The 26,859-nt window shown below is 36.0% G+C and overlaps 4 protein-coding genes across 5 annotated transcripts; 3 read left to right on the forward strand and 1 right to left on the reverse strand.

Annotated features, from left to right (window-relative positions):
• The first annotated feature begins 2,879 nt into the window (after positions 1-2,879).
• Positions 2,880-12,466, forward strand: LOC122397844. The gene is made up of 4 exons (XM_043397283.1): positions 2,880-3,147; positions 11,373-11,458; positions 11,634-11,823; positions 11,950-12,466. Exons 1-4 carry the CDS (start codon positions 3,139-3,141, stop codon positions 12,073-12,075), a joined length of 411 nt encoding a protein of 136 aa, XP_043253218.1. The 5' UTR covers positions 2,880-3,138; the 3' UTR covers positions 12,076-12,466.
• A 1,136-nt stretch (positions 12,467-13,602) lies between these two features.
• Positions 13,603-16,456, forward strand: LOC122397674. The gene is made up of 8 exons (XM_043396985.1): positions 13,603-14,729; positions 14,812-14,973; positions 15,045-15,206; positions 15,290-15,518; positions 15,608-15,685; positions 15,762-16,055; positions 16,141-16,273; positions 16,355-16,456. Exons 1-7 carry the CDS (start codon positions 13,744-13,746, stop codon positions 16,249-16,251), a joined length of 2,022 nt encoding a protein of 673 aa, XP_043252920.1. The 5' UTR covers positions 13,603-13,743; the 3' UTR covers positions 16,252-16,273; positions 16,355-16,456.
• A 2-nt stretch (positions 16,457-16,458) lies between these two features.
• LOC122397675 (mitochondrial ornithine transporter 1) lies at positions 16,459-18,305 on the reverse strand. 2 transcript variants are annotated; one of them, XM_043396987.1, is made up of 5 exons: positions 17,990-18,305; positions 17,574-17,810; positions 17,336-17,496; positions 16,974-17,246; positions 16,459-16,842 (listed from the first exon to the last, which is right to left on the reverse strand). In XM_043396987.1, exons 1-5 carry the CDS (start codon positions 18,072-18,074, stop codon positions 16,660-16,662), a joined length of 939 nt encoding a protein of 312 aa, XP_043252922.1. In that variant the 5' UTR covers positions 18,075-18,305; the 3' UTR covers positions 16,459-16,659. The 2 variants fall into 2 exon arrangements, with proteins under 2 accessions (XP_043252922.1, XP_043252921.1); XM_043396986.1 differs by having other exon boundaries at positions 17,330-17,496.
• Positions 18,306-19,100: 795 nt separating this feature from the next.
• Positions 19,101-25,208, forward strand: LOC122397843 (histone-lysine N-methyltransferase Suv4-20). The gene is made up of 9 exons (XM_043397282.1): positions 19,101-19,362; positions 20,331-20,564; positions 20,642-20,807; positions 20,909-21,079; positions 21,152-21,280; positions 21,372-21,561; positions 21,641-22,052; positions 22,135-23,946; positions 24,046-25,208. The coding sequence occupies exons 2-9, from the start codon at positions 20,350-20,352 to the stop codon at positions 24,437-24,439; spliced, it is 3,489 nt and encodes a 1,162-aa protein (XP_043253217.1). The 5' UTR covers positions 19,101-19,362; positions 20,331-20,349; the 3' UTR covers positions 24,440-25,208.
• The last annotated feature ends 1,651 nt before the right edge of the window (positions 25,209-26,859 follow it).

Consider the following 26,859-nt stretch of genomic DNA (forward strand, 5'->3'; position numbering starts at 1 on the left):
GAATTTCGAGGGTATATCTATTAACCAAAAATGATTGTAATTTACCCCTGCAAACAAAAATAATTTTTCCCCGAATGTTTTGAAATTTTAATAACTTTTTAACGAAGCCTCAATCAACAAATTGACATTATTGATTTTGGTCTGTAGAATCTCCTAGACAAAGTTTTGTCACTCACGTATCGTCTATGTTGTGGAGTACATATCCATGTGGGTAGCAATGCTCGATAACGGAGAACACGCAAAACACCTGAAACATAAAGATTAACTGTTACACGTCTTCTAATGTGCGATGTTATTGCACGGTCAACGGACGTTGAGCTTTCGCTTAAGTAAGATTTACAACAGTAAAGATAAATGGCCAAGAAAAGGGTACAGATTTCCAATTCGAGGAGGGTAAGAATAAGGAAAACGATCGTAAAATAATGGAAAGATATAAAATATCGGAGAATGCAGTTCACAAAATTTGCAACCTAATTAATGTATCCATTTGTTATTTCCTGTAAAACTTGTGGAGTACGGAAAATGTACATTCGCGTTAACATCCCACGGTCTGAAGATAGTAAATAAATGAGCAAAAAGGGCAAGGTTCGGAGACGGAGGGTAGTGACACCGTGAAAGAGACTCGCGTTTTCTCTCGCGATGCTCGTCGATATACTCAGTGAATGCTACGTAACGGTTGCGACGATAAATGCCGAATTACGCAGATCCTTCGACGCGAAGGCGCCGCGACGTCTGTCGTCCGCGTCTCTTCGAAACTGTGCTCGCCCTCTCGTCGATGGCTAACATGGTTTTGATTTTTTCCCCCCCTCCGTGACTTGTCGGCACTTTTTCTCGCCGAATTAATTGCGAATTAATTACCGTCCGTCTCGACAGTCCTTGCACTTTTTTACGTTTTCTTGTTTTGCACGCACGATAGAAGGAGCGGAGTAAGAATGCTCGATACAATTTCATTGACCTGTAACGAAACAGAAAGATCTACGTACAGTGGACAAAACTCTTTGAATTTCCAGCATGGAAATCATCCCTTATTAGTTGTTCGCCATTGAGAAGGAAGATAAACGACCGCCAAGGAAAATACTTGGGTTCGAAATTGACTGGTAGAATCGGTACGCTTATTCTTGCCATGGAACCACATGATATATGCAGGAAATATATAGTTAATCTATTCAATAGTTGTCCGAGAAGTAAATCCAATCTTAAATAGAGTAACGAAGCACCGCGATGCACACATCTATAGAAGGATATTCTTGAATGACGCCACGAATGTCGTATGTTACTTTCGTTCGTCCTGTTACAATGCAAGCTTTCCCTGACCGCTCGCCATGCGTGTAAATTAAAAGGAAAAAAAAAAAATAGAGACGAAAAGCGAACGGTGGCTTTTTCGCATTAAACAGATACCTGCCTGCCAAGTCTTGCCTGTCGTTTTTAATGAGACCTACGCGGGCGTTGTGGGTTAATTATTCTTGAAAAAAATCTCGCTCCTGTAATTCTTACGTTCGTTAACCATCGTCGCCGGGAATTCCTCGAGTGCATCTTATACCCAGCTGATATCAGGTCTAGATGTTTCGTTATCGAGCGTCCCGTCGCGAAATTGATGCGTCGGGTCCACGAACGAATCGACGGTCTCGTTCGTGCGCGAAAACTTTTTAATCGTATGAGATTGTCGGACGCGTGGTCCCATCGGTCGAACGTCGATCTATAAAGTTAGACATTAACTGATCAAGTTGATTGATTCGACACTCGAACCACGAATAACGGCCGAGAAGATCTTAAGAACGAGAGATTGAAAGAGAGGAAAGTTCTTTCGCTGAAACGAATCTGTAAAGATTTCGATACACCGAAACACAATACGATGTGCGTGTGTGCGGACTAAAAATCAATCGCAATCGCATCCAAAAGATTGCTAGGAGTAACCTTTCCTATCTTCCGCCTCCTTCGATATCGTAAACAGCGGTATCGTATATTATCTTTCGTACCATTTCAACTCCCCGGTACCGTGGCATTATTAATACGCGTATTACACATAATTTATAGACGAACAATAGAAACCGAAGTTTTAAAAGAAAGGACCGAGTAATTTGTCAATGTTTTGCGTAATGGACGTCAACCTCGTGGCCGGGGTTCGCGAGTTGCATCATTTAAATGGCAACAATGAACATTTATCCGTGGTGGCACGCATTGTGTCGAGAAAACTATCTCTTGTTGCGTTAGCGTGAAACTTTCCTGCTCGATCACTTGCACGAATTTACACGGCTCTGATGATTTCAAATATTATTGGCGTGACTCTCGGCGGTAGAAGTTTGACGGCGCGGGCTGCGTTTAATTACTTTTCTAAAACACCGAATACGCGACATTTGTGCGAAAATAATTCACGCGTCGGTTTCGTGTCAAATGCAAAGAACACGTATTTAATTTAAAACATTTTCTACGCCGTACAGACGATCTATATGCATCGCTGGCGAGTCATCGTTCTGTCTTATATCAGACTCTATCGTACGAGATCTTCGATGACCCATTTCCAGCGGGGCACCATTCACGGAGCCTTCATTCATGAATCTACGTAAGGAGTTGGCCGGAAAGCTGTTTTTCGTAGCGCAGACGACCGTCGGTTCCATCGACGGGGGTTTTTCTGTGATATCATCCCTCTGGGTGGAGACTTGGTCCGATGACGTAATGAGACAGAGGGTGTAGAATACATACGGGGCGGTGGTAACAACGTGGAGGAGGAACACGTCGGTGTTGCCGGTGCCAATGGTGGTGGATACAAGCGGGGGCCCCTTGGTGGTACGGAAGAAGTTTGTGGAAGAAGGGGTGAGTGGTTGCAGTATAAATGTGGCCCGCGCAAGCTCCACCAATCACTCGCCCTCTGACCTCCAAACTCCAAGCTCTCGCGGTACCAAACACCCCCTCCTTGTCTGTGCGATTTGGAGAGAAACCAGGAACGTTCCAATATCCGAAACTCGTGCCTCGTGATTGCCGCCTCGTGGTTGGAACCCGAGCATCCTCGTCGTCCTCGTGAAACCGGCTACCAACCACCGACACTTTCGCCCTCGAGACGACAGGCTTCAAGAACTCTCCGTCGAATCCACTGTCGGACAACCTTCTTTGCTCGACCTTCGATATCCGCTCTTCGTAGACATGACAACGGTGAGTACGCATCATGGTTTAAACTTTACTCTTCGCCCGTTTCTCGTGGATATCTTTCTCACCCTTCCGAACGTCTTACTCGAGCCGCGCGAACATGACAATCGTAATTCAAATATACATTTTACTGGCAGTGCGTTTCGATTTTACGTTAATTATTTCAATTCGTGCTCGCGTACAGAGATCTTTGTGAGACTTTTGCGCAGTTAAATTCGATCTTCTTATACCGTCAGTGCTGTTAAACAGCAGTGTAATATCCCCGTGCTTCTATCTCCGTACAGTCTGGTGGTGCATAGGTCAACATCTGGAAAACATAATATTCTCTTATAGTTCATGTAAATAAGTTTTGTGAGCACTTACATACGAAGGGTTAAGGGCACCGGTCGACGCGAACGAATTCGGTGCTGCACACCGGCAACGACACGCCTAATTTGGTTTAAAGTCGCGTTTAGGGACAACAGAGGTGTGACGTGACAACGGGAAGTACGGCTAATTCAAACATTTCGTCCGTCTTTTCTTACCCGTTCAAGCATACGCTGTCTTTCGAACGTACACAATATTCCAAGTACTCGATCGCCAAAGTCTCTAAACGAAAGACACTGACTATAATAAAGCAGACAATAGAAGGATATTATGCGCGCGTGGCAAGTCATATTCGATAGCGGAGATATTTATCATCGGGTTTACGTCGTGGAAAGGCAATCATTCTCGTCATTGTCGGGGAAGCGATCGTTCTCACGCGACGATCGTAAACTTCGGAGGATCTAGCTCTATTTATTCGTTAACGGAAAATTTTCAAGCGCTTATTTCCATTTCGCTAGACAGCTTCCGATGCGCTCGTTAATTTCAAGGGAACATTATGGAAAGGTATACGGGTTATATGTTGATCGCGAATAAAATACACTCGAGAGAAGTTGTTTAAACCGCTATTCGAGGACCGGAGCCAGCGATTCTTAAACTTATTTCATTCGCGACCCCGTTTCATAAGACCAGATTATTAAGAAAGCTGTGACTCGGTAATAATTTACTATTTTTATATGGAAACTACATACCCTGGAATCCCTGTCTCTGGTCTAGAGTATAGAAAGTAAAAAAAAAATCGTCGATGAATTGCGTGAATTCGGTGCAGTATCGGAGGAAACCGCGAACGACGAAACGGAAAGAAGACTTCGTTCCGCGTTATCGATGTTCATGACTAGCGATTGTACTCGAGAATCGTCTTGAGAATTTTCCGGACTTTTTAACAAATTTTCATGCACGCTTCTTGGGGGGGGAAAAAATTCGAATATTTCGGAATCCTCGATTCTAAAGTGGAACTCGGATTGCAATGAATATTCAGATAACGAAACAGTAATTGGGCCGTTTACCCTGGTTCCGAACCAACGCGATCACGACTCGTGACCATAATAAAACGAATACTTTGCGGATTATCGCTCAAAACGGAAATCTCGACAGTTTTCTCTAAAACCCTTGGGTAATCCTAGATTATATCTGTCACTAATAAAGGAAACACAAGGAAAAATGGGCGCTCCATAAATAATATAGTGAATCTCGCATCGTGGCTGGTAAAGGATACAATCTGCCGTGCGTATATCTCGTGTGTGACACGGAAGTACATTTATCCGCGTACGAGAGAATTTATTTTACATTACTGTCGGGACGATAACGACTGTCCTGTGACAACGATTGGCCATGTACTCTCATAAATTTGACATCGCAGAAAGTTATTGCTTGGTCTAAAAATAATGATCGTCTTGTAGTACTTGCGTCGTACAACGATCGAAGAGGAATGGAACAACTTCCGCGAAACGGATCGCGAATCGTCCCGAGGATTCTGATCCAGCTAATCACAAGAGATACGCATAAAGTTTCTTACTCGAACGTTGTACGAAATATTCACGGATATCGTTAAACCGTAGAGCATTGTGGCACCAGAGAATATCGCATGCTAGTTATTACGCGTTACAAATTCAACAGTGCCATTTGCGGTCGGCCATCGTGACTTTTTACGATCGCAATTACCGACCGTCTATTCGATTTTCTAGCTTCTACGGTTAATTATAAGCAATCAAGTATCGCGTAGCTCTGATCGTCGCAAAACTTGTAATTCATTTGCGGAGCAACTTTCGTTCACGTTTCATTCGTACGTCAGAGCGGATCTGAACCGATGGTTTTGACCCGAACAGCAGGCCATAACAGCAAACGTTGCCAATAAACCAGCTGCATGGCGAACATGTTCGGGTTTGTCTAAAATACGCGCCGTGATCGTTCCAAACGTTCGAAGGAAAACTTTCACCTTTTTCCTCGGAACGTTCAAGAAAATGGCACCACGTGCTATTTTTCACGCGACCCCTCGAAAGTTATGGGGAAATCGACGCGTTCGCTTCGTCTTTCGTTCATTTTTATAGAGTCTTGATATTCCTCGGTTTAATCGCGCCTTGTATCAAACGTTAAAATAAAAATTTCGGTTTTTTAGAAATTCACGGACAGATTTTTTCAATCGAAATTCAGACGAGCGAATAAAATTGCGATTCGTTATTCGTAAATAAAATTTGCCCAACTCTGACGATAGGTTGCCAAAATGTTTGCGATTTATCGATCGAGTGGTTTCGTCGCCTCCGGGAAATTATATTTCCCAATCTTCGGGCGTCCAAAGATTGCCGCGAGAGATGGAAATCGACGCGTTCGCTTCGTCTTTCGTTCATTTTTATAGAGTCTTGATATTCCTCTGTTTAATCGCGCCTTGTATCAACCGTTAAAATAAAAATTTCGGTTTTTTAGAAATTCACGGACAGATTTTTTCAATCGAAATTCAGACGAGCGAATAAAATTGCGATTCGTAAATAAAATTTGCCCAACTCTGACGATAGGATGCCAAAATGTTTGCGATTTATCGATCGAGTGGCTTCGTCGCCTCCGGGAAATTATATTTCCCAATCTTCGGGCGTCCAAAGATTGCCGCGAGAGATGGAAATCGACGCGATAACGGGGCAAAGTAGCAACGGATCGTGCTACACCGATCGATCGCAACGCGTTCTTTTGGCAAATCTTTTCTTTCTTCTATTATTTATACAGTGAAACAAAACGCGTTATAAAATTTCAATAGACGATCACGAGTCGTTCGACGAACCAAAGAAACTTTAGCGACACGATGTCCAGGTTCCGCGACCGGAAGCGCTTTTCACAAGATTCGAAAAGAACGGGTACGACGACACGGAACGAGACCGCGAATGACAGAATTCGAGTGAAAAAAAAAGCGCACATAACGCTGGAAACTAAACGCAGAATGGAGAAAAAGGGAGAAAACGACGAAGAGCTTTTTCTATGCCACCAGACCGAGAGACGCCGAAACGTCCCACATCTCAGACAGGAGTTAAATCGCACGTTACTAGATTTTCTTCTCTCCCGTTTACGCTCGCGTTCTCCACCCTGCCTCCGGATCCTCTTTAGATGACTATTTACTTTTCTATCATATTTCTATTTGATTTCATCAACGAGGAAATTCGTCGTGATAAGTGATTCAAGATCGAAAGTGATGTACGATAAAAGGATTTTGTCAGAACTTGAACGATCAGCGCGATCTTTTTGCTCCGCTGTCCTAACAAACAGGAACGTCCGATGGATCTAAAAAGAAAATGTTTGGATAATACAATGCTCGGTTTCCTATATTTCAGGAAAAATTACGTACGATCGGTCAGTAAAATTTACCTAATAAATTTGTGATAGAATAGGAATCTGTGATCTATGGCTTTTTAGTTAAATCTTCCATAGCTTAAACGAATACCCATTTTTCAAGAATTCTTAATTACGAAACCAGTGTATGCCAGGGCTCGAAAAATAGAACATATTTCTAAAAAAAACTGACGGGTTCGTACTCTCTGTAAACGAACATCGTTGTATTTACGATAGAATGTCGAGCACGTTGGTAGTTATTTCGAAAACATCGCCGAATTGTACCGCTATGCAAATAACAGGCTCGATATTTCAAACGCCGCTAGTTAAATTCCTTCGCAGTCCATCGTGTATGGATTAATAGCGACGCCCACGAGTGTCCAGCGCGAGAAAAATATTCAATTTTGACAGATCTTGGCACGCAACAGGATTTAATAACGCGTCTGCGTGTAAAGTGGCATCGTTTCGAATTTCTACTATTATCGGGAAATGTTTCTATAAGAATAGAGACAGTCTATAAGGACTGAGAAATTCGATTTCGAATTACGTGCAAGAGTCGTGTAAAAATCCAGGAATCGATGTACAACCTGGGATCGAAGTGAATGGAACAGGGTTCGGTCTTTGAGGAAAATTTTACGTATGAGAATTTCCATACACCGTGTTTTACTGGAGGGGTGAATATCTCGGAGGGATGTTTTATATTTTACATTGAAGAGTCTCGTTTCGGAACCGATAAGCAAGTTTTTCTGGCCCGAAGCGTTCCTCGTGGGGCAATAAGATCAACGCACATCAGGGAAGAGGAACCCTTTTGGATAAGACACCGTGTCTCCAACACTAACCAACGAATCGCGCGAAACTTACGCATTATTCTAATAACGTTCCATTAATCGGTATCGTGCGGGGTCCCTCGTACAAACACCAAACAGGATGTGCCACGGAAAGACAGTAATTGATGCCGCGAAAGGGGAACAGGGCCAAACACCTCGCCATGGTCAAACGTGACCCTTTGATAATTAATTATTTAATTATTAATTTCCTACTTTCTTAGTTTCTGAGTTTCCTATTTTCTTATTTTCTTAGTTTCATAGTTTCTTACTTTCTTAGTTTCTTACGTTGTTGGTTTCTTAGTTTGTAGGTTTGATAGTTTGTTAGTTTGTTAGTTTGTTAGTTTCCTAGTTTCTTAGTTTCCGAGTTTCTTATTTTCTTATTTTCTTAGTTCCATAGTTTCTTAGTTTCTTGTTACGGATTGCACATCGGTATCGGTATTTATTCCCAATTTAATTGACAACCAACAACGTTTACTCGGTATCAGATTAAAAGTGTAATCGTTTTTATAAAAGGATCGCATAGCACATAGAGAACCACCCGAAAAATAGATCGATTCGTATAAATCGTAAGATCGCGCTTTGCTCGGGAGACACGATTCCTCTGGCAGGGGGAAATTTTTAACGAAGAAATAGGGGCAAGAGCGTGATGTTCGCAGCTAATAACGTGTTACAACGTTCGTGCGAAGGTGCAAATAGTACCGTGACGCAGACGAGCGTACGGGGCATAAACTCATTTCCAAAGTCTCTTGCAATCTTTTTCAATTAAAATCCCACAAACCGTTAGCTTACATTTCCCGGCGAAGCGTGAATTCGATACGCCGGGAGCGTTGTATATCGTGTTGCCATAACATACTTTGGAAACGTACACCAATTAAATCGCGAAATGGCCAGTGACGCGAAAGTGTTGCGTGAAAAGCACATATTGCGTTACCGGTTTGACATTTTTTCGTCTTCCCGTGTCACGAACAAAAGCTTCGCAAAGAATGGACAAAGCCCGTTGTGGAACTTTCAAGGGAAATGGTTACATCGACCGACTGCACTGAGAAACTCGCGACTAATTTCGCTACAGCAATAAAATCTGGTCAATCATTGTAATATTTTTTTATTCCCGAAGTTGTTAAATTTTCCACGCGCCGGGAGCAACGATCCCTGATGTTTACACTATGACTTTCGAACGTGGAACATCAGATTGGTCTAATTTGTTTTCCCATTATTGTTCCGCGAATTCATGAACGGACGAGAAACGCCGAAACATCAATTGTTGCGGCCGCGCTGAAGCTTTTTTGCATGGTCGTCTATCGTCATATCCATTTGCATAATGTCCGCAATTAGGATAGCCGCCAATTAACGAAAATTAACCGTATACAACATTGTCGCGCGGTACCATCACCACCTACTACCTGCCCCTATTGAGTGGTTCCTTTGACAAATTCTGAATTAATACACGGATGTCGTAGGACGATAGTTACAAGAGCGCGTCAAGGATCAACAATATCGGGGATAAAAACGATCCAAGTTTCGCGTTAGGTGACCGTTTATATAAAAACAAACTTCCCCGTCGACTTACCAGGTTTCATCAAGGACCATTTACCTTTACCCGTGTGAGCCAAAAACCGTAAACAAAAATGAAGAAACGAAGTGATCGAGGATTTAAAAGTCACGTACTTGTGTTTGACTTTAGTGATGCTATCCCCACCAGTTCTTGGAACTGGCTTTCCGATCGTTTGTCTCGATGGTCAAATATGTTTACGGGTTCAAATCTTGGGGCACTCGGTCGGAATATCGTTAATATTTGAATTATTATAACTCCTATAATTTTTCCTGGAGTTATTTTGAAGATTGAACGATTCTACTTCCACAGTCCCGCGTTGAATCACCTTGCAGATTCTTTCACGCTAGAAAAGAAAGACGATTTTTACTTGTGAGAAATGTTTGGAAAAACATTAAATCGCAAAGCGTAGAATTTATTTAGGTATCGATAACGCGATATCGCTCTGACTCCCGATTATATGGAAAATCGTGGCTGAAAACACCGAGAAGACGCTTTGAAAGTTATCTCGCGTACCGCGATATCAGCCACATTGAATGTCTTATTGCTCGATGGGTTCCGTCCGTTCATCGTTTGATAATGATCGAATCAGCAAATTGTCTTATGCCGAAACGCCCACGTGCGCGTGTAAACGCCTTCTGAAATCTAAATCGAATCGCGCCGACACCTGATACATATTTAAACCTTACTCCTTACTTATCCAGCGTTATCTCCGCGAATATTAAATAGTACCGCATTTGCGTGCAAATTTTTATAAAAATATTGCGTCACTGTATACCGAAAGAAGTTCGCGCGGAATTATATTACGAACTTCAAACAATCACAACTTCGTTGCGATATAATTTTATTCTTTTTTCCCAACTATCTGCAAGCCTGTGCATTCCAGTAATACAAAAGTCAACCTTTTATTTATTTATCGAGTTAAAACTCGCGGAACGAAAAACTTTTGCAGAGATAGAGAATAATTAATATCTCGAGCACAAAGCCATTACCAAAATTTCGTTGCTTTCGATTTTGGTCTTACGTCGAATTGTAATATCGATCCCTAAAATGATCGGAATATTCTGTACTTGTGTTCAGGTTTCGCCAAACACCCTTAAATCGCTTCCAAATATTTCTGGTAATATCCTCCCGGGGAAACATCAGGCACGAACTGGAAATTGATTAAGTAACTCGGATTGGAAACACGGCAAACTACTTGGAACTGCTTAATCATTACGACGTTCAATGCAATTTAAAACTGGAACGTGAAGTTCTACCGTAGAAACATCGTTCGTAAAAGAACAACTTAACACCTGTGATTTTATTGGAAACTAGCTTTTTCCTGTACCCTTGGTAGCTCTAGATAGGCGGACAAAAATTCTGAAAATACATTTTCGGGCTTTGCTACCATCGAAACAGACCCGAAAAGGCAAAGTTAGAAAAAAATGTTTGCCTCCACGAATTTATTTGCGTGTACAGACACTTGTTAGGAAAACGGCGTATTCTCGGGAGTAAAATCACAATTTTACGAGGTGTGCACAACGTGATCGTCGAGATAGATCGCCTCGAGATGTGACAATGCACCAAGAAAAGGGTAAAACACCTCCATGCTTTCGTGACGTACTGTCGTAGCCCGTAAATATCGTGCATTCCATAGTACGAAAGTTCATCCTCGAACGGTGCCCTGTTTTGTGCAGAATCGTTGGGAAACTTTCGAAGACGTCGAAACGCTGAAGAATAACCGTAACTTTGTAGCTTGTCTCGTCGCTGGAATGCAAAATTTTTTTCACGCTCGTTATCTTCGGTAAATCCGCGTCCATCGTAAACACGCGGCTGCCTAAATCTTGAAAGCTGCCCACGCGCGTCTGTTCCCAGTATTTTTCCATCGGGCAAGATTGTTAAGCGTTGCACACGGATGGAACGCCGGCAAATAACAAGACCGCGACGTCAACAAGAACAACTTGCCGCAAATTGGCAGACGCGACCACCGTGCCCCCGTCCCGTCCGTTCTTCCACCTTCGTCGCATCGAAAACAAATGGGGATCTGATATCGATTTCGAACGAGAACGTCCTATCCTCGCTCGGCGAACACAACGCGAAAATACGCGAACCGACTTATCCATTCGTTATATCGATAGACTTTTTTTTAAACAGCGCACGACCGCGCGAATTATTAATAATCGAAATTATATTTACAGGCCGTGGTGTACATCCAACGATGCATAGTTCTCTTCGCCATTTTTCTCTGCTACTTTCATGTTCAGGGTGAAAGCGTGGATTGCGAGTAAGTGGATCTTCTCTCGTTGGATACCTTATTGTTCGTACAATTCGTTTAGTGCTAAAGAAAAAAAGCGAATTTACATTAAAACAACTAACAAGAATGTTTTAACAATCGTAATCAATTTTAAATTTTTTTAAGTAATTGTAATATTAATTGAATGGTTTACAAATCCCTTTAGATTGTACCCGTTCCATCACACCTGCAGAGGCACAATGTCGCGGAAACGCGCAATGTTTCCGATTTTGTACGGATCGGGTTGCGATGGAAGTAAAGGAAGTCTAAACTGCATCAGAGAATTCGAAGACAGACGTCGCATTCCTTATGTTCCATTGTCCAAATCGAGATTCTTGATTGCCCTGCTCGATAACGTAAGCCGTATTACTGATTTTAATTTGCGAATTATATAAATTACTTTGTACGCAATAAAGTAAACCGAGATTACCATTTTCCTTGTTCGAGAATTTGAAAATTTGAATGTTTTTATTTTGTCGTAGGATCTACCAAAAGACGTTACCTATAGTGCACGGCATAAACAAAGGAATAACGACATGGACGAACGAAGGCTACCCCTAATGGAGACCTTTCTGTCAGAATTGGAATCATCGGACAGCAACTATTAAATGGACTGATCGGAAAATAAATATTTGCTCGACTCGCGCAAACATTTTTCATTAATCGAATTTTCAGAAATGTGTGTTTTGTCGTCTTTCTATACTATTTACATCGAATAAAACTCCCTCCCCCTTTCCCTCTTTCCGAAAATTCTTCCCGTCTATCTGTACCGCTCGTGTCCCTTTTCTCTCAAGCTGTCCTTTAAACGTCCCTGAACTGAGATATAATTGTATCCACGTTATTAACAATACAATATGTGCTACAGCATCAGAAAATACATTTGAAATTCGCAACAATTCCTTAGACTGTCCTATTAAAAAAGAAAGTACGAAATTAACACATGTTGACGAGATCGGAAGTCCCACTACATATGTAATACAATCGCCGTGCATACATGTGACCACCGACTAAGCTCTTGTACATACATAAACGATTTTAACACGACTATTAGAGGAATATCTTTATTATGTTCAAGGAAGAAAATACAGAGTTAATAAACAAATTTATTTCTAAAAAATTTCGTGCATTCTTTATGCATTCAAGAAGTATATATGTATATACGTACCACGTGATCGCATAAAACTACTAAAATAAATCGTAACATTTTGAATTTTACAAGTCCTTTAATATATTATTATACTCACGTAGTTAACAATAATAAATACTCTGGATGTCATATGTAATTGAGCCCCATATCTAAAAAACAATTTTACGGGTTGGTTGCTTTAATGCGAGCATCTAAAATATTTTCGTTTCTTTTGAAGACAGAACCAAAATTCGAAGGAGAAGATTGTTCGTTTCGAAGTAACAAATATTCTGATAAACAACTTTTTTCTTGGTCATATTTGATAAAACTTGACAAAAATTATACTATGGTAAAAGATGCCTTTAATTAATAAGGATTATTAATGTCGTAGCAAGGAGGAACAATATACTGTGTCTTTCCGTATAACGAACTGTGTTAATTTGTATTTCAATATATCGCCGCTGATGGCGGGTCAGTATCAATCTACCATGGCGGTAAATATAAACTCTATAATAACCTAGAATAATAAAAATCACTGCTGATATTGCGGGAATATCATAATATATTTGATTTTGCACACCTCATTTTTGTAAACACATAAATTTGGACAGTATTTCTGCATTAAGGAAAATATAATGGTAATCTTCGAATTCAGTAAAATGTGACACTAAAAACGAATGTTTCTTTATCAGAATATTTTCCCCTTTATCTTTTTTGTTTTGTATCTACAAAAACAAAAACAAAAGTATCGTTTAGTGCGTTATATATTTTTAACAAAGCATTTAACATACCAAATTGCGGTGCACACACATCACAAGTTTACTTTATTTACAAATTTGCTAATTACGTTACAATATAATACGTCACAATTATTGTTTACGTTTTACAACGAATAAGTTGATCCTCCACCTTTTGAAACAAAAACGATATTCTTTAACTAATATGAACTTAATTAACTTAATTCAAACTTTTCCTTGTTATGAAAAATTGTATTAAAAAATGAATGGAACCATGCTTTCTTTGGTTACTGAACGTACGAGAGAAACAAACATATCGTTGATTTGGATCTCTTGAACAGATTTATACTTCAGAATTAAAAAAATTTTAAGACATACATATATTTGGGAAGCTAGTTGACTTAATTCAAAAAATGAATGTTATCGCAAAAACAATTTTGAATAGCAGATACGATCACGCTAAAACATTGGTTTTAAGGTTATGTAAGAAAAGAAACCGAATGTCATACATTAATAATGCGCGGAGGAGAACATTTGTTACATTTTACAAGATTTCAGAAGATTATAAGTACTCTTTTTTATATCGAAAATATGCTCAGGTTGCGATTAGCAATAACGAGGAAGTTATACAATCGAAAGAGCATGTAGCGATGTTTAAAATACTACAAGATTCTGAACATTACAGACACACTATTATGTGGCCTATTAAAACAACACTAAATATTTCTATCGAAGAAAGACGAACATTACAGAATACGGATTGGTCATCAGAAACTGCGTTCGACCTTTTGGAAGCCTTCAAAAAATTTACACATTGCCATTTACAAAATTTTCGTTTCGATGAGGAAACATATAATACATTTTTGGGAGCTTTCGCTAAAAAGCTATATAAACTTGATGAGAAACAAATACAGATATTAATGCAACATATGATTATATCGAATGACTCATTTAAATATTTAGATAATTATCAAATGTTCATAAAAGCATTGAGCAGTGAATGTTTGAAGAAATTCTTTGGCGCGGATGTTACACAATTGTTATATGTGATCAGTGGATTTTTTCAAATTGAAGCATTTAAATGTGACTACATGTGGCGTGCACTTAGAAAGCTTGGTAGTAAGACACATTACTTTTCTGGGAAAAATATGGTTCTGTTTTTACTTTATCTAACTATGTGCAAGGTTCCTAATATAAATATGTACGACATTGAATATTGGTTAAACGAGTGTATAGATGACCTTTCTCCAGACGAAATAGGTATAATTGCAAGGGGATTTTTCTTGCAGCAAAAGAAATTTAATATTCAGCCAATAATAAAAAGTATCGTAACAAAACTAAAAAATAATATTGACAATGTAAATAATGTTACCTTGGCATCAATTATGAAATCATTAAGGTAAGAAAACAACTTTTATTGAAATAAATGGTTTTCAAGGCTTACACAAATCAAATATGTATATATATATATATGTTCACAGGTATTGTGGATATTGTTGTTGCCTAGACACATTTCAAGAACTATTAGTAGTTCTACGTCCAAAAATAGCAAAATATCCATTAATGACTTTAACACATATTGCACATACATGTGGAGGTCTGCGTGTGTATGATAAAATCTTATTAAATAATATTTGCGAGAGGTAGGTTGAAAAAAAAAAAGATTAACGCGGATATTCCTATTTAAGAAAATTAATCGTTGGATTTTATTTAGGCTATTAAATGAAATTTCTTATGCAAGAATAAAAGATATGGAAAGAATTACTTATGCTCTGTGTACCCTTGCACCCTATACAGAGCTACATGAAGAATTACATAAAGTACTGGATGAATTATTACTAACTTATAAAACACGTAGAGAAAAAGAAATTCAGAAGTGAGTTCTTCCTCTATGTAAAATAAATACTATCCATATACATTGTAGCCAGAAATAATAAATTTATAATGTGCTTACTATAGGTATCCAAGTGCATTTTTACGTATTCTAACATTTTTATCAATGAAAAATATATATTCAACGGAATTAATTGAGCACGCATTGAATCCAGCGATTGTAAATTGTATATATAGCAACAATGTAAAACTTTTGACTAATGATTTATTAATTATGGAATGTTCTACTAAAATAGAAGTACCCAACTACACAGGTCCCTTTCTGAAAGACAAAATATACCAATGTTTAATAAAGGTATAATTTGATATGTAAAATTAACAATTTACATTTGATGTTGATATAATTAAATATTGTGAAATAAAAAAACAAAATTATTGTTGCAGAAATATTGCAGTAAAAATGATGTTACTGACAGGCACAGTATGGTAACATTACGAACTGAAATTATATTTATATGCAAGGTATTTTTATAAAAACTAAATTTTTTAAATGACAAAAGAAGTTAAATTTTTTAATACGTTAAATTTACTTTAATAGGAAATACTGGGATTAAATATATATACCGATAATGTTTTACCACACTATTATTCTAACGTCGATATTATTTTTGGCTTCGATGAGCATAAAAATAGTGTACCAGTTGAACATATTTTATCAGCGATGCCATATGGTTCAATTAAACGAGTAGATGATGATAATTTAAGTAAAATACAGTGGAAAATATTATACTTATTATCCGACAGAACTAAAGTACGAGGCCGCGATGGTTATATTGGTCCTTGTTACCAACAATTAAGGCAACTTAAGACTATTGGATATACACCAATTCCAGTAATTTTTTAAACCATTTCTTGCAATAAATGATACATTGATATAGTAATTTTTAACATTTGTTAATCTTTTAATATTCTTACAGCTCTGTGAATTTATGTGGAAAAATTTAACTGAAAACGAAAAACATAATTATTTACGTGAAATAATTCTCCACGACAATGATTCTAATATTATGGAAAAACGAATGTTATAAAATAAAATTACAAAAAAAAAAAGTAAGTTCCTGAAAAGTACATTTATTCTTTTCTTTCAGTTTCCTTTATATCACTAACATACTTAATATTTTCTTTAAAAAGAAGTCGATCCAAAGTTTTATGTAATTAGTTCAAGAATAACACACCTTATTTTCACAAATTACAATGTGCAAGATGTTATTAAGATATACATACATGCTGGACAAATGAAATGATCGCTAAATTACTAAATATTCCCATAATTATTCTTGAATACTGAATAAGTTTATTATAATTTCTTATATTATTTACAACGACGTGAAAAATGTACGTTGATGTGATGGAAATGATTGTATGTATGTAACTTTTCAAGTAAACACACTTTTTTCATTTCATATAATACAAATTAATAAATATAGTTTCTTTCGTCAATATTTTTCAAAATAGTTATTCATAAATTTCTTAGTGTATTCGTAAGTTACGAATAATGTTGCCGTCGCTGGTATTGTCCTAATTAGTGTTGGTTTTAAACCATTGTACAAAGAACCGACGCCTTCGTTCCTGACAATATCTTTCATGACCGCCAATGCTGGCGTTTTTAAATTTTTTACCTTTAAATGTGAAATCATTCAAATCGGCAATTCTTATTATTTACAAGCTTTATTCGTTATAAATGTACCAACAGATATATATCTGTGTTATTAATTAAAGTAAAAGCGTTATAATGAATAGAAAAACTAACCTGTATTCTACTTTTAATTACATCTGCTGGAAATATTACAAACCATAAAACAGTACCACCCACAGCACCAGCTACCATTGTTTTCTGCCATCCGATATCATCTCTACTTTGATTTGGCTTTGCCAAAAGTTCCCTCGTGATTTCATAACCTCCAAAAAAAAAGAAATATCCAGGCATTTCGCGCGCTATAGTCGACGATAAACCAGTAAATAGACCTTTTATCCCTTGTTCTTTAATGATTTGGTTCGTCAATTGCCATGGCCCAATTTGTTTCTAAGAAATAAATTATTGAATTTCTATGCGTACTGTTTTTGTATTAAGTTTTTTTAAATTCTTTTTATTTGTAGTTTAATTACCCTAACTGTAGCCATTGACATTGCCATTTCACTTTGGATTTCTCTCATAGCTTGTAGTTTACATTTTATTAGCTCTGTTGGGCACAATGTTAGCGAAGAAAAAAAGGCAGCAAAAAATCCAGCCCAGGCATTCTGAATGGAAGTTAGATCCTCTACTTTTTTTACACCTATGTATGTAATAGTATCTTCTTTCAAAACAGAAATTGAAATTTTGTATCGTAACGTCTTAAGACGGATATGTTACCTAATAAATTAGAAATAGCTTTTTGACACCCTCCATACGCTGCAAAGAGTACTGAATTCTCAGCGACGTTAGCAACAATTGCAGGCACTGTTCCTGCATATAAACCACGCATTACTCCATCCGTTTTAAATGTTTGTAGAAAACAATTTACCATTCCCCTATACAACGAAGGGAATGTTTGCATTTTTACCTTAACAGTATCTAATGGTTGTCCAACAAATACAAGCGCTACCCCACCTTAAAATAAGTAGTATATAAAATAAAGTGTGTAAAATTTACATAATTTTATAAGAATGAATAATTTTTTAACATATGCGTATTAATTATAATTTTGTTCTATATTTATAACAATATAGTAATAATTTATATAAATGAATAAAATCAACGATACGATCGATATCAGTGGACGTCATTACCAAATGATCCAGCAATAAAATCAATTAAACCGGCTCTTAGATTTTTTAAACGCTGACTTTCTTTTTCTGTATATTCAAACGGCATTGTTAAATCTTTAAATTAATAAATGATCCTTGATTCTTAAACGAAATAATAGGTTAATAGGTTAACACGTTGATCCACTTCAAGTGTTTGTTATCAACTGGTCCTTGTTTGATAAGAAAAAAGAAGAGAAGTACATTTGTAAATAAATCACTAATACTCTATTCATACTAATCCCATTGTCTTATAAGGTTTTATTTCTGTAAGATTGTGAACACACATTTCCACATACGTGTATACACGCGCACGCGTATATACGTATTTGAGCGAATTTAACAGTGACAATTTATTTCATCGATCGGTAACGGTCAAGTATTATAAATGTAAAAATCATATCTCTCGTATATACATATTAAATGTACTAGTGTGCAAAATTGATTTCTTTAACAATATATTTAATATCTTACTAAAAATCAATACATTAATCGATTAATTATTATGACAAATTATGGCTACAGTAATCAGAATTTTTATATTATTCGTTCTTTTTGTCATCTTACTTGCGGTTGGATTTTACAATGTATTATATTTCACAAATAGATTTTCAATTTTCAAGGAAATTAACCTAAAATCTTAATTCAAGAATGCGAACAATTTTAATAAATTACAGTTTAAAGGGAAAACGAGACAACGTATGCATGAGAAAAACGAGATTGATTTGACGTTATTATTATTTTACGAGATAATGCTGGAATATTATATGGTTGCTATGGAAACACAGTACTACATCTTTAAAATCTTACGTTCCTAAATTAATATCTCTATTACTTCAGATCGATTATTATAAAAAAGTCAAAAAGGGATGCTTCCGTCATGATGTACATTGCGTCGAATAAGCAGCTAAAGTCGGTACGGAAAGCATTATAATTTCTCAATAGATACTTAACAAACGTTTTGAATAAACTTTAAATCGAGAAAACCTTACAGAAATTCAGTAATTTTAGTAAATCAAGAAAGTAACTAGATCGAGGTGTTCGAGACATATATGTATGACGTACGCGACATTCTGTAGTTCCAAAACATGGATTTTCTCGGTTACGTTCTCAATTAAATGATTATTATTTTTTAGTTTATTTTGACAAAGCAAGCATTGAGTTTTACCCGTGTTCTAGGAAGATCGCGACTAATTTTGTGCAATGATCGTTTTCTTTACAGTACGAAAATAGGGAAAGTGTGTGTGCTTATAGTAGATCTGCCATGATAGATCCGAACGCGTCTTCGTCTTATTCCAAAAAAGTCAGAGGTTGTTAGCAAAATGCGTGATTTGTATTGTCAGGAGAGCTTTTTAAAGGTAAGTATACTGTTCGGGAGGTAATCGAACAGTTTGATCATTCTTGTATTTATCATGGAGAAGATAAATTCGCTTAGTAAATTGGAGCGCAGCGTGCCTCTAGGAGCGCTCTGGCTCGTCTGCGCCATTAGAGTTCAGAGCATGATCTCCAGATATTCTTAATATATTATCAAAATAGCTTGTAACATCGATGAACCATTTTTTCGACGCGTTATTTATTACGTTCCCGGATCGTTTAAAGTTGTCCTAATATACGAAATTCTCCAACGGTACGATTAATACGTCGGTAGCTTAAAATTTTTAATATCGTATTCTTCGCAAAGAAACGCACTTTTTCAATTAGTTTTCTATGTTTTATACTGTATTCGATGCATTTATCATTTTTTTGTCTTAATTTACATTATATTCAACGTTGATGTGTTCTTGTAAAGAATTGTATGTTTTATTTTTTTAGTGTACACTGTTAAACTGGACTTTTCATGATTTGTGATATTTACACTTGCTTTATATTTAAAGTCCACATTCAAACCTACTGTAATAAATGTAAATCAAAATTCGTGAAATATAAGAAAACTTGTATTTATATATTGTACATATTACTATGAACAATGTTTGTTTAAGTAATATTAGTAAATTCCATTGACCCTTTCCTCGGTGATTGACATTTTATTTGTCAATAAGAAACATGTTATTTTTAATATTTATTAAATGAAACTGCACAAAGTGATCTCACAGTTTAACTGTTATTAGAAAACGCTAGTTGTATTGTTTTTTAAAACGATAAAATAAATGGAAGAGAGTGAAGGTATAAATAAATGTATATATAAAAAAAATATCCGAATGTATCGTTATTTTCTTTGTGATCTATATTCTTGTACTTAAGTGAAAAATAAAATATGTGTTTTGCATTTTTATTTGTTTAATTATTTTAGTAAATTTTTTATTAATTTTTAATCCTTCTTGTTCAGTAACAGTACGGATTACAGAATGGTGGTGGATTGCTTATCCATTCAAGGCTCAGCAGCTATAGTACGGAAGCAGGAGCGAAGATTAGGCGGGTCAGTGGGTGCAAAAATGCAACCTAACAATGTTGGTAGTTGCGGCGGGATGACACCTAAAGAACTTTCCGACAATGATGACCTGGCTACTTCACTCGTGCTAGATCCTTATCTAGGGTTCACTACTCATAAAATGAATATCAGGTAAATATTTTCAAATAACATTTTAATTTATAATATAAAGCGATATTATAATATGAAAACTTTATGTAACAATGAAGGTACAGGCCATTAAAAGCAAATAAAGATGAACTTCGTAAAATTATTTGTGAATTTATTCAAACACAAAATTATGAAAAAACGTATAAAAAATTAATGGGTGGGGATTGGGGCGCACGACTTCCGCACACAAAATCAAAACAACAGCAGACAAATTTGGAGACACATGTGAGTTATATACCGAAGAGAAGTTAATTTAAGACGTAACATTTTGTTAATTGGTACTTGTGTAAATGGTTTTATTTTTTTTTCTTATTTTTTTTTCATAGATTTATCGATATTTAAGAGTTTTTGACAAGGACTCGGGATTTGCAATTGAACCCTGCTACAGATATACTCTAGAAGGCCAAAAGGGTGCCAAAATTTGTGCAACTCGAAAATGGTTGAAACATGACAAAATATCTTGTCTTGTTGGGTGTATTGCCGAACTAAGTGAAAAGGTTTGTTTATTGCAAAATATAAAAAACTGGAAGAATGAAAAAGTGTTCTATATTTGTAAAACAACATTTCAGGAAGAAGCAGCATTACTGCATCCTGGAAAAAATGATTTCTCTGTAATGTTTAGCTGTAGAAAAAATTGTGCACAGCTGTGGTTAGGTCCGGCAGCATACATTAATCACGATTGTAGAGCTAACTGCAAGGTAAATAAATGTGTCTAGCGTTCCTACTTTGATTATAGTCGTTATATACATTCGGTAATAATTTATTCTACTTAATTTGTACAAAATATAGTTTGTGGCAACAGGGCGAGATACAGCTTGTGTTAAGGTTCTACGTGACATTGAAGTAGGAGAAGAGATTACATGCTTTTATGGTGAAGATTTTTTTGGGGATGGTAACTGTTATTGTGAATGTGAAACTTGTGAAAGGAGAGGAACTGGAGCTTTTGCAAATCAAAAGCCAGGAGAAGAACTTTCCTCTGGTATTTTTTTAAATAAATGATTTTACAACAATGGGGATTTATATGTAAATTTACTTTTTTAAATAAAAAATTATTATAGGATATCGTCTAAGGGAAACAGACAATCGTATTAATCGCACGAAACATAGGCAGCAGCCATTAAGTCGCAATAAACAACAAGCTGATACTGCGCTTACAGAGAGAAATGCAGTGCTTGTCGGTAATGCCGCAATAGCACCGCAAAGTCTTAGTATGAAGGAGTTACGGAGAAAGGGTTTAACAAAGTATGACGCGGAATTATTAATTGCACAGGGATGTCGATTTTCTGATATCACTCAGCAGCAACCTATCATAAACAATGGAGAAAACCTGCTACAGACGTCACGTCCTCATCCTTCTGCCATTACTAATTCTGTAACAAGAAATTTACGAAATAAACAGCTAAGTAAATTTGATAGTAACAATGGTCATCAGAATAATGTCAAAAATAATCAAACTCTTAGGGCCTCCAGGTAAGATCGTATCTTTATAGCATGTATTTTATACTTCAATTATAAAACGAAGAGAACATTGTATTTTGTATTTTATACACAGGCTTCATAAAAGAACAGAAACCAAGAAGAGTAGAGTCTCTGAAAAAGCTAGATCTTCTTGTTTAAATGGTACCATAGCAAAAAATATTGATATAGAAGATATAAGTCATCGTAAAGAAGACTCTGACAGAGTAGAAGCGGCCGAAGAAGTTATGTATTCTAGACTGCATAAGCCTCATTCTGAGAGTAACTTGGATAAAAAGGTTCACAATGTTTGCCATGCTGAGATCTTGCATCACGACACGCTGGAACAATCAACTTGTTCTAATTTTAAAAGAGAATGTTCACCTACATTTGTCAAAGATAACAGAGAATTGGATAACAAATTGACAAACGAAAAGGAAGTAACTGATATTACTGTAGAAGTGAATTCTATTTCACCAGATAATATTAATGTTTCCGATTCTATACAAAATCATTATAGTACAAATACCTGTGATTCAGTTCATATAAGTTCTATATCGAAAACTCGTTTAGATCATTTATATGAGGCTAGTAGCAAAAAATTAATTTCGCAAGATAACTGTCAGTCAAGAACATTTCATTATAGTTTGCCCTCGATAGAGAATACTGAAAATGTAAAGAATGTTTCTACACAGGCAATAGAATCGGGCAATTGTATCAAAAAATTTCTAAAATTTGAAAAACAAGATTCAAACGAAGAGAAAGAAGATAACTTTGAAGGCACGCACGAGAAACCTTTTTGCGAAACTGAAGAACAGACATCTCTAATACATGTAAAATCGCCTAAAAATTTAGTATTTACAGAGACTGATACGACAATTTCTACATCGCTTGATGCACAAAAATCTAACGAGGAATGCAAAAGAAGCAACTTCACAAGTTCAGCCGCATTGGTCAACTATTTGGTAGAAAATGATACGGACAAATTTGCTACGTTTGTTTCAGATTCTGAAAAACCTACAATTAAAAATGAATTTAACGAAATGAATTTTGTTAAGGAAAATTTTAACGTAGAAAATAACGAAGCGAACGGCTTCGAATGCCATGGTACAGTAGTAACTCATCAAAGTGATTCGATACTTAAAAACAATGTATACATAGTAAATGTCGCGAATTCTTCTGAAATGAATTTTAAAAAATCTGAAATGATCGAAACCTTGGCAACAGATATTGATTCTCGTATGCGCCCGTGTAAAGAAAGTAATAAGAATTTTAGTATAATGGCACCTAATAATTTCAGTGACACTACCACTCATAATAATTTTGAAGAAGGTCGCAATTTTATTTTAAATCAATCTGTGCAAGCGAATGAAGTGTCGAACACAATATTAAGATCTCACAAAAGCCGGAAAAAACTGTTAAATGATAAAAAATCTATAAGATCTGGTTTAAAAGAGGAATTGGGAACTGTTATAGAACACAAAACAGGCGAAAATACAGTTGCATGTATTTCGAAGAATCGTAAAGTTGGTAAAACTAAAAGCAGATTAACAAGAAATCAAAAAAGGGATCGACAGAAAATAGCAACTACCGAAATCGGTGTGGCTGATGACGATTCAGGGATTCAAGGTGATATTTACGAATTTAGTGAAAAAGAAAGTAATCTGGAGGATATTAGAATACCATCAATAATGCGACGAGGTAAGCAAGAAGTTCGTCACACGTCTGTGCTCGCTTCGCATTTACAAGAAATGCAATACAATGACGAATGCAATAAAATTGAACCTCCAGTATTAATCCCGCAAGAGCCATGGCCGCCTGCTACAAGTTGTAACCAAAATCAATCTGCAGATTCAGACGCTAGTAGCCAATCAAGAGAGAATTCTGTTGATAGCGACAGTCTGAAGAGGTAGGTGTTTATACGCCATACGTCTGTTTGTACTGCAAAATTCTATTTCATATCTTGTACACTACACGTAAGCGAATATTTATAACAAATTGCTTACAGATTGTCAACTTACAATAACGACAGTACACAGAAGTCAACAAATCTCTCAGAATGCCAATGGCAAACAAATAACTCAAATTGTCAAGTTTGCCCCAATACTCCAGAAAGGACCGGCAGATTGAAACTTACACTTCGCATGAAACGTTCGCCAGTTTTAGAAGATATTGTGGAATCAGGAACAAGCCTGAGCGAAGACAGTTACGAACCTGAGTATGAAGTATTACGCGTGGAAGGAGTAGAAAGAAGTAGACGTAAAAAAAAGCATAAAACCCGAGATCGCGAAAGACGGCACAAAAAACGCGATTTAAACCTCGATCCCCCTCCACCTCCGATGAAAAGGTTGCGCTTGATTTTTGGCAATGAAACACATACCATTGATTTTCCACATTCTTAACAGCTATAAATAGTAATTTGTGGTTTCATTCAGAATAAATTATAAACACAATTTAGGTGTGTGCGAAGACAGGCCTCCTTGTCCTGTAACATTATTGACTTTTTAGAGGTCTCACAAAAGTAGAAAAAGACTTTTAAGTGATAAAATGCTGTCATAAGAATCAGTGTAGAGTCTTAACGGTAAAAATTAATATCTTTCGTTTTTACGTTACTCTTCGCTGTTTAAATTTTCCCTTGCCTCTTATTCTTCTAACAACGAATGGTTACAGGCCTAAAGTTTTTCTTAAAGAAAAAAAAGCAAAAAAAATGTTTCGATGGATTTTGGAATGAACAAGCGTTAGTGTCTGATTTATTTACTATACAGTAAATACTTAACGAAAAATATTATATAGTTCTGTCTGAAATAGATTACAGATAATCGTTTTAGTTGGTCGGTCATTCATGATAAAACTAGTATATTACTTTATGTTTATGGTAATTGCTTTTCCATTAATATTTTTGTATATATGATAATTTTTTATAGAAGAGACTGGCTTCAGAAACTATGGTCTTTCAAATTCATTTTACTTTCAGCGGTAACAAATTAATTTCACTAAACAATTTTTTACTAATAAAATATTTATATCATACACAAAATTTACATATAATAGGATAATGAACAAATTCAGACGACGATGATGACGATTACCCTTCCTACTGTTAAAAATTAGGAAGGAAAATACTGAGTTGAGCTATTTCTAAGCACTATTTCCGTAGATACAGAGGACAAAGGAGGAAAATCCATACTCTTATACTATGTATAATAATAGTTATTATTATAATAATTAAATAATAATGATAATAATTAATTAATTAAATTAGCTAAATACTAGGTAGCACATATTAATTGCTGTTCTCAGAATGCGTGATCGATATCATGAAAAACATTGTAAATACTGCTTATATATACATATATTATATATATGCTTGTATGTATATGTGTATACATATGCATGCATGCATGTTTTATATCATCCATGGTCCATGCATATGTATGTACCTACTTATACGAGAAATTCATTACTGTATTCTGTATTTCGATGTATTACAATGCCTTGATGCCAGATGAACGTCAAGTACATACATGCGTTGCACATAAATGTCATTGTATATCGAATACACTGTTTACGAATATAGTAACGGAATAATCTTCATTTAGCGAATCAAATTAAAAGGGATTAGTTAAAATAATAATAAGAGGAAGGAAGTAATCATCCCTTTAACATGATTTCTCTTGTTGGATTCGAGAAATGGAATTTTATGTTAACAGTTCTTTTTTTATGTGTAAAGATATTGTTTCAATTATGGAACGAATCGATCGTTGAGGCTTAAAGCTCAGTTAGAGGAATTGTACGATTTTACAAGTATTGAGATCTGAGAAGTTCGGTAGAACAATTTTTGTATACCCTATTTTGTTTCTGTCGCCAATTTTTTTAAAAAAAATTATCTTCCGTGCCGTAAATTTTAAACCTTCATACTTTCCCGACAGTGTAGTTATCAATTTTACAAATGTTACGCGTTTAATGTGAATTTTTACTCTAAGAACATCATAACAAGAAAATCATTATTTATTTTACGCAATTGATTGGATTTATATACTGAAACTATGATAAAAATGAACAATATATACCAGGTCAACTATTAAGTTGCAATAGTCATTCAAATTATTCATATTTCTAGCAACACATTTTATAAATATAATATATGTATAATGGTAAAATTTTTCAGGAGACATAAATTCAATGAAATTTCCAATCCTCGTTTTAATTTGTCGCCTTTTGAAGTACATTTCAACTTTGGACGTAAACCGAGGCTTGTCATTGATTAATGTGTAAAACGTTAAAAATGAAATTATATAAATCAAGAAGCCATAGTCAGTTTTATTAATATATTAAGGTACAAATGTGAGATTACTGTTTTATTACTGTGTAATATATGATTAACCATGAATTTTAATGCTAAAAATGTTTTTCGCAAATCCCATCTGTTGAGCGTGGTAGTAATCGAGATACAATAGTTTTATAAAAACAAACAAAAGTAAGCAACAACTGGTTATGTACAGAACTGAAATATACTTTAAACAGGGTGACCCTAGTTGAAGGGTAAAACAACGTTCCAGTGAAGTAGGCAGTGAAAAGTCTATTATGTCTCATTCGTTCATATAGTATAATGTTTCCTTTATATATCTATTGTTAAACTTTCATCTAGCAAAATACGATTGGGGCCGTCATCACGTGTCGCAAACAAACTGCTGTACATTTGTATTAAATATATGTATATCTCTCTCTCTCTTTTTCGTCCTATATCTATCAAATAAGATATACGCTTGGCAAGAAATAAACTCACAGCTTTCAAAATAATTGATCAAAACAATATAGCAGG

Source organism: Colletes gigas, unplaced genomic scaffold, assembly GCF_013123115.1.
Source record: "Colletes gigas isolate AHSC1104 unplaced genomic scaffold, ASM1312311v1 Colletes_gigas_Sc00010, whole genome shotgun sequence".
NCBI lineage: Eukaryota > Metazoa > Arthropoda > Insecta > Hymenoptera > Colletidae > Colletes > Colletes gigas.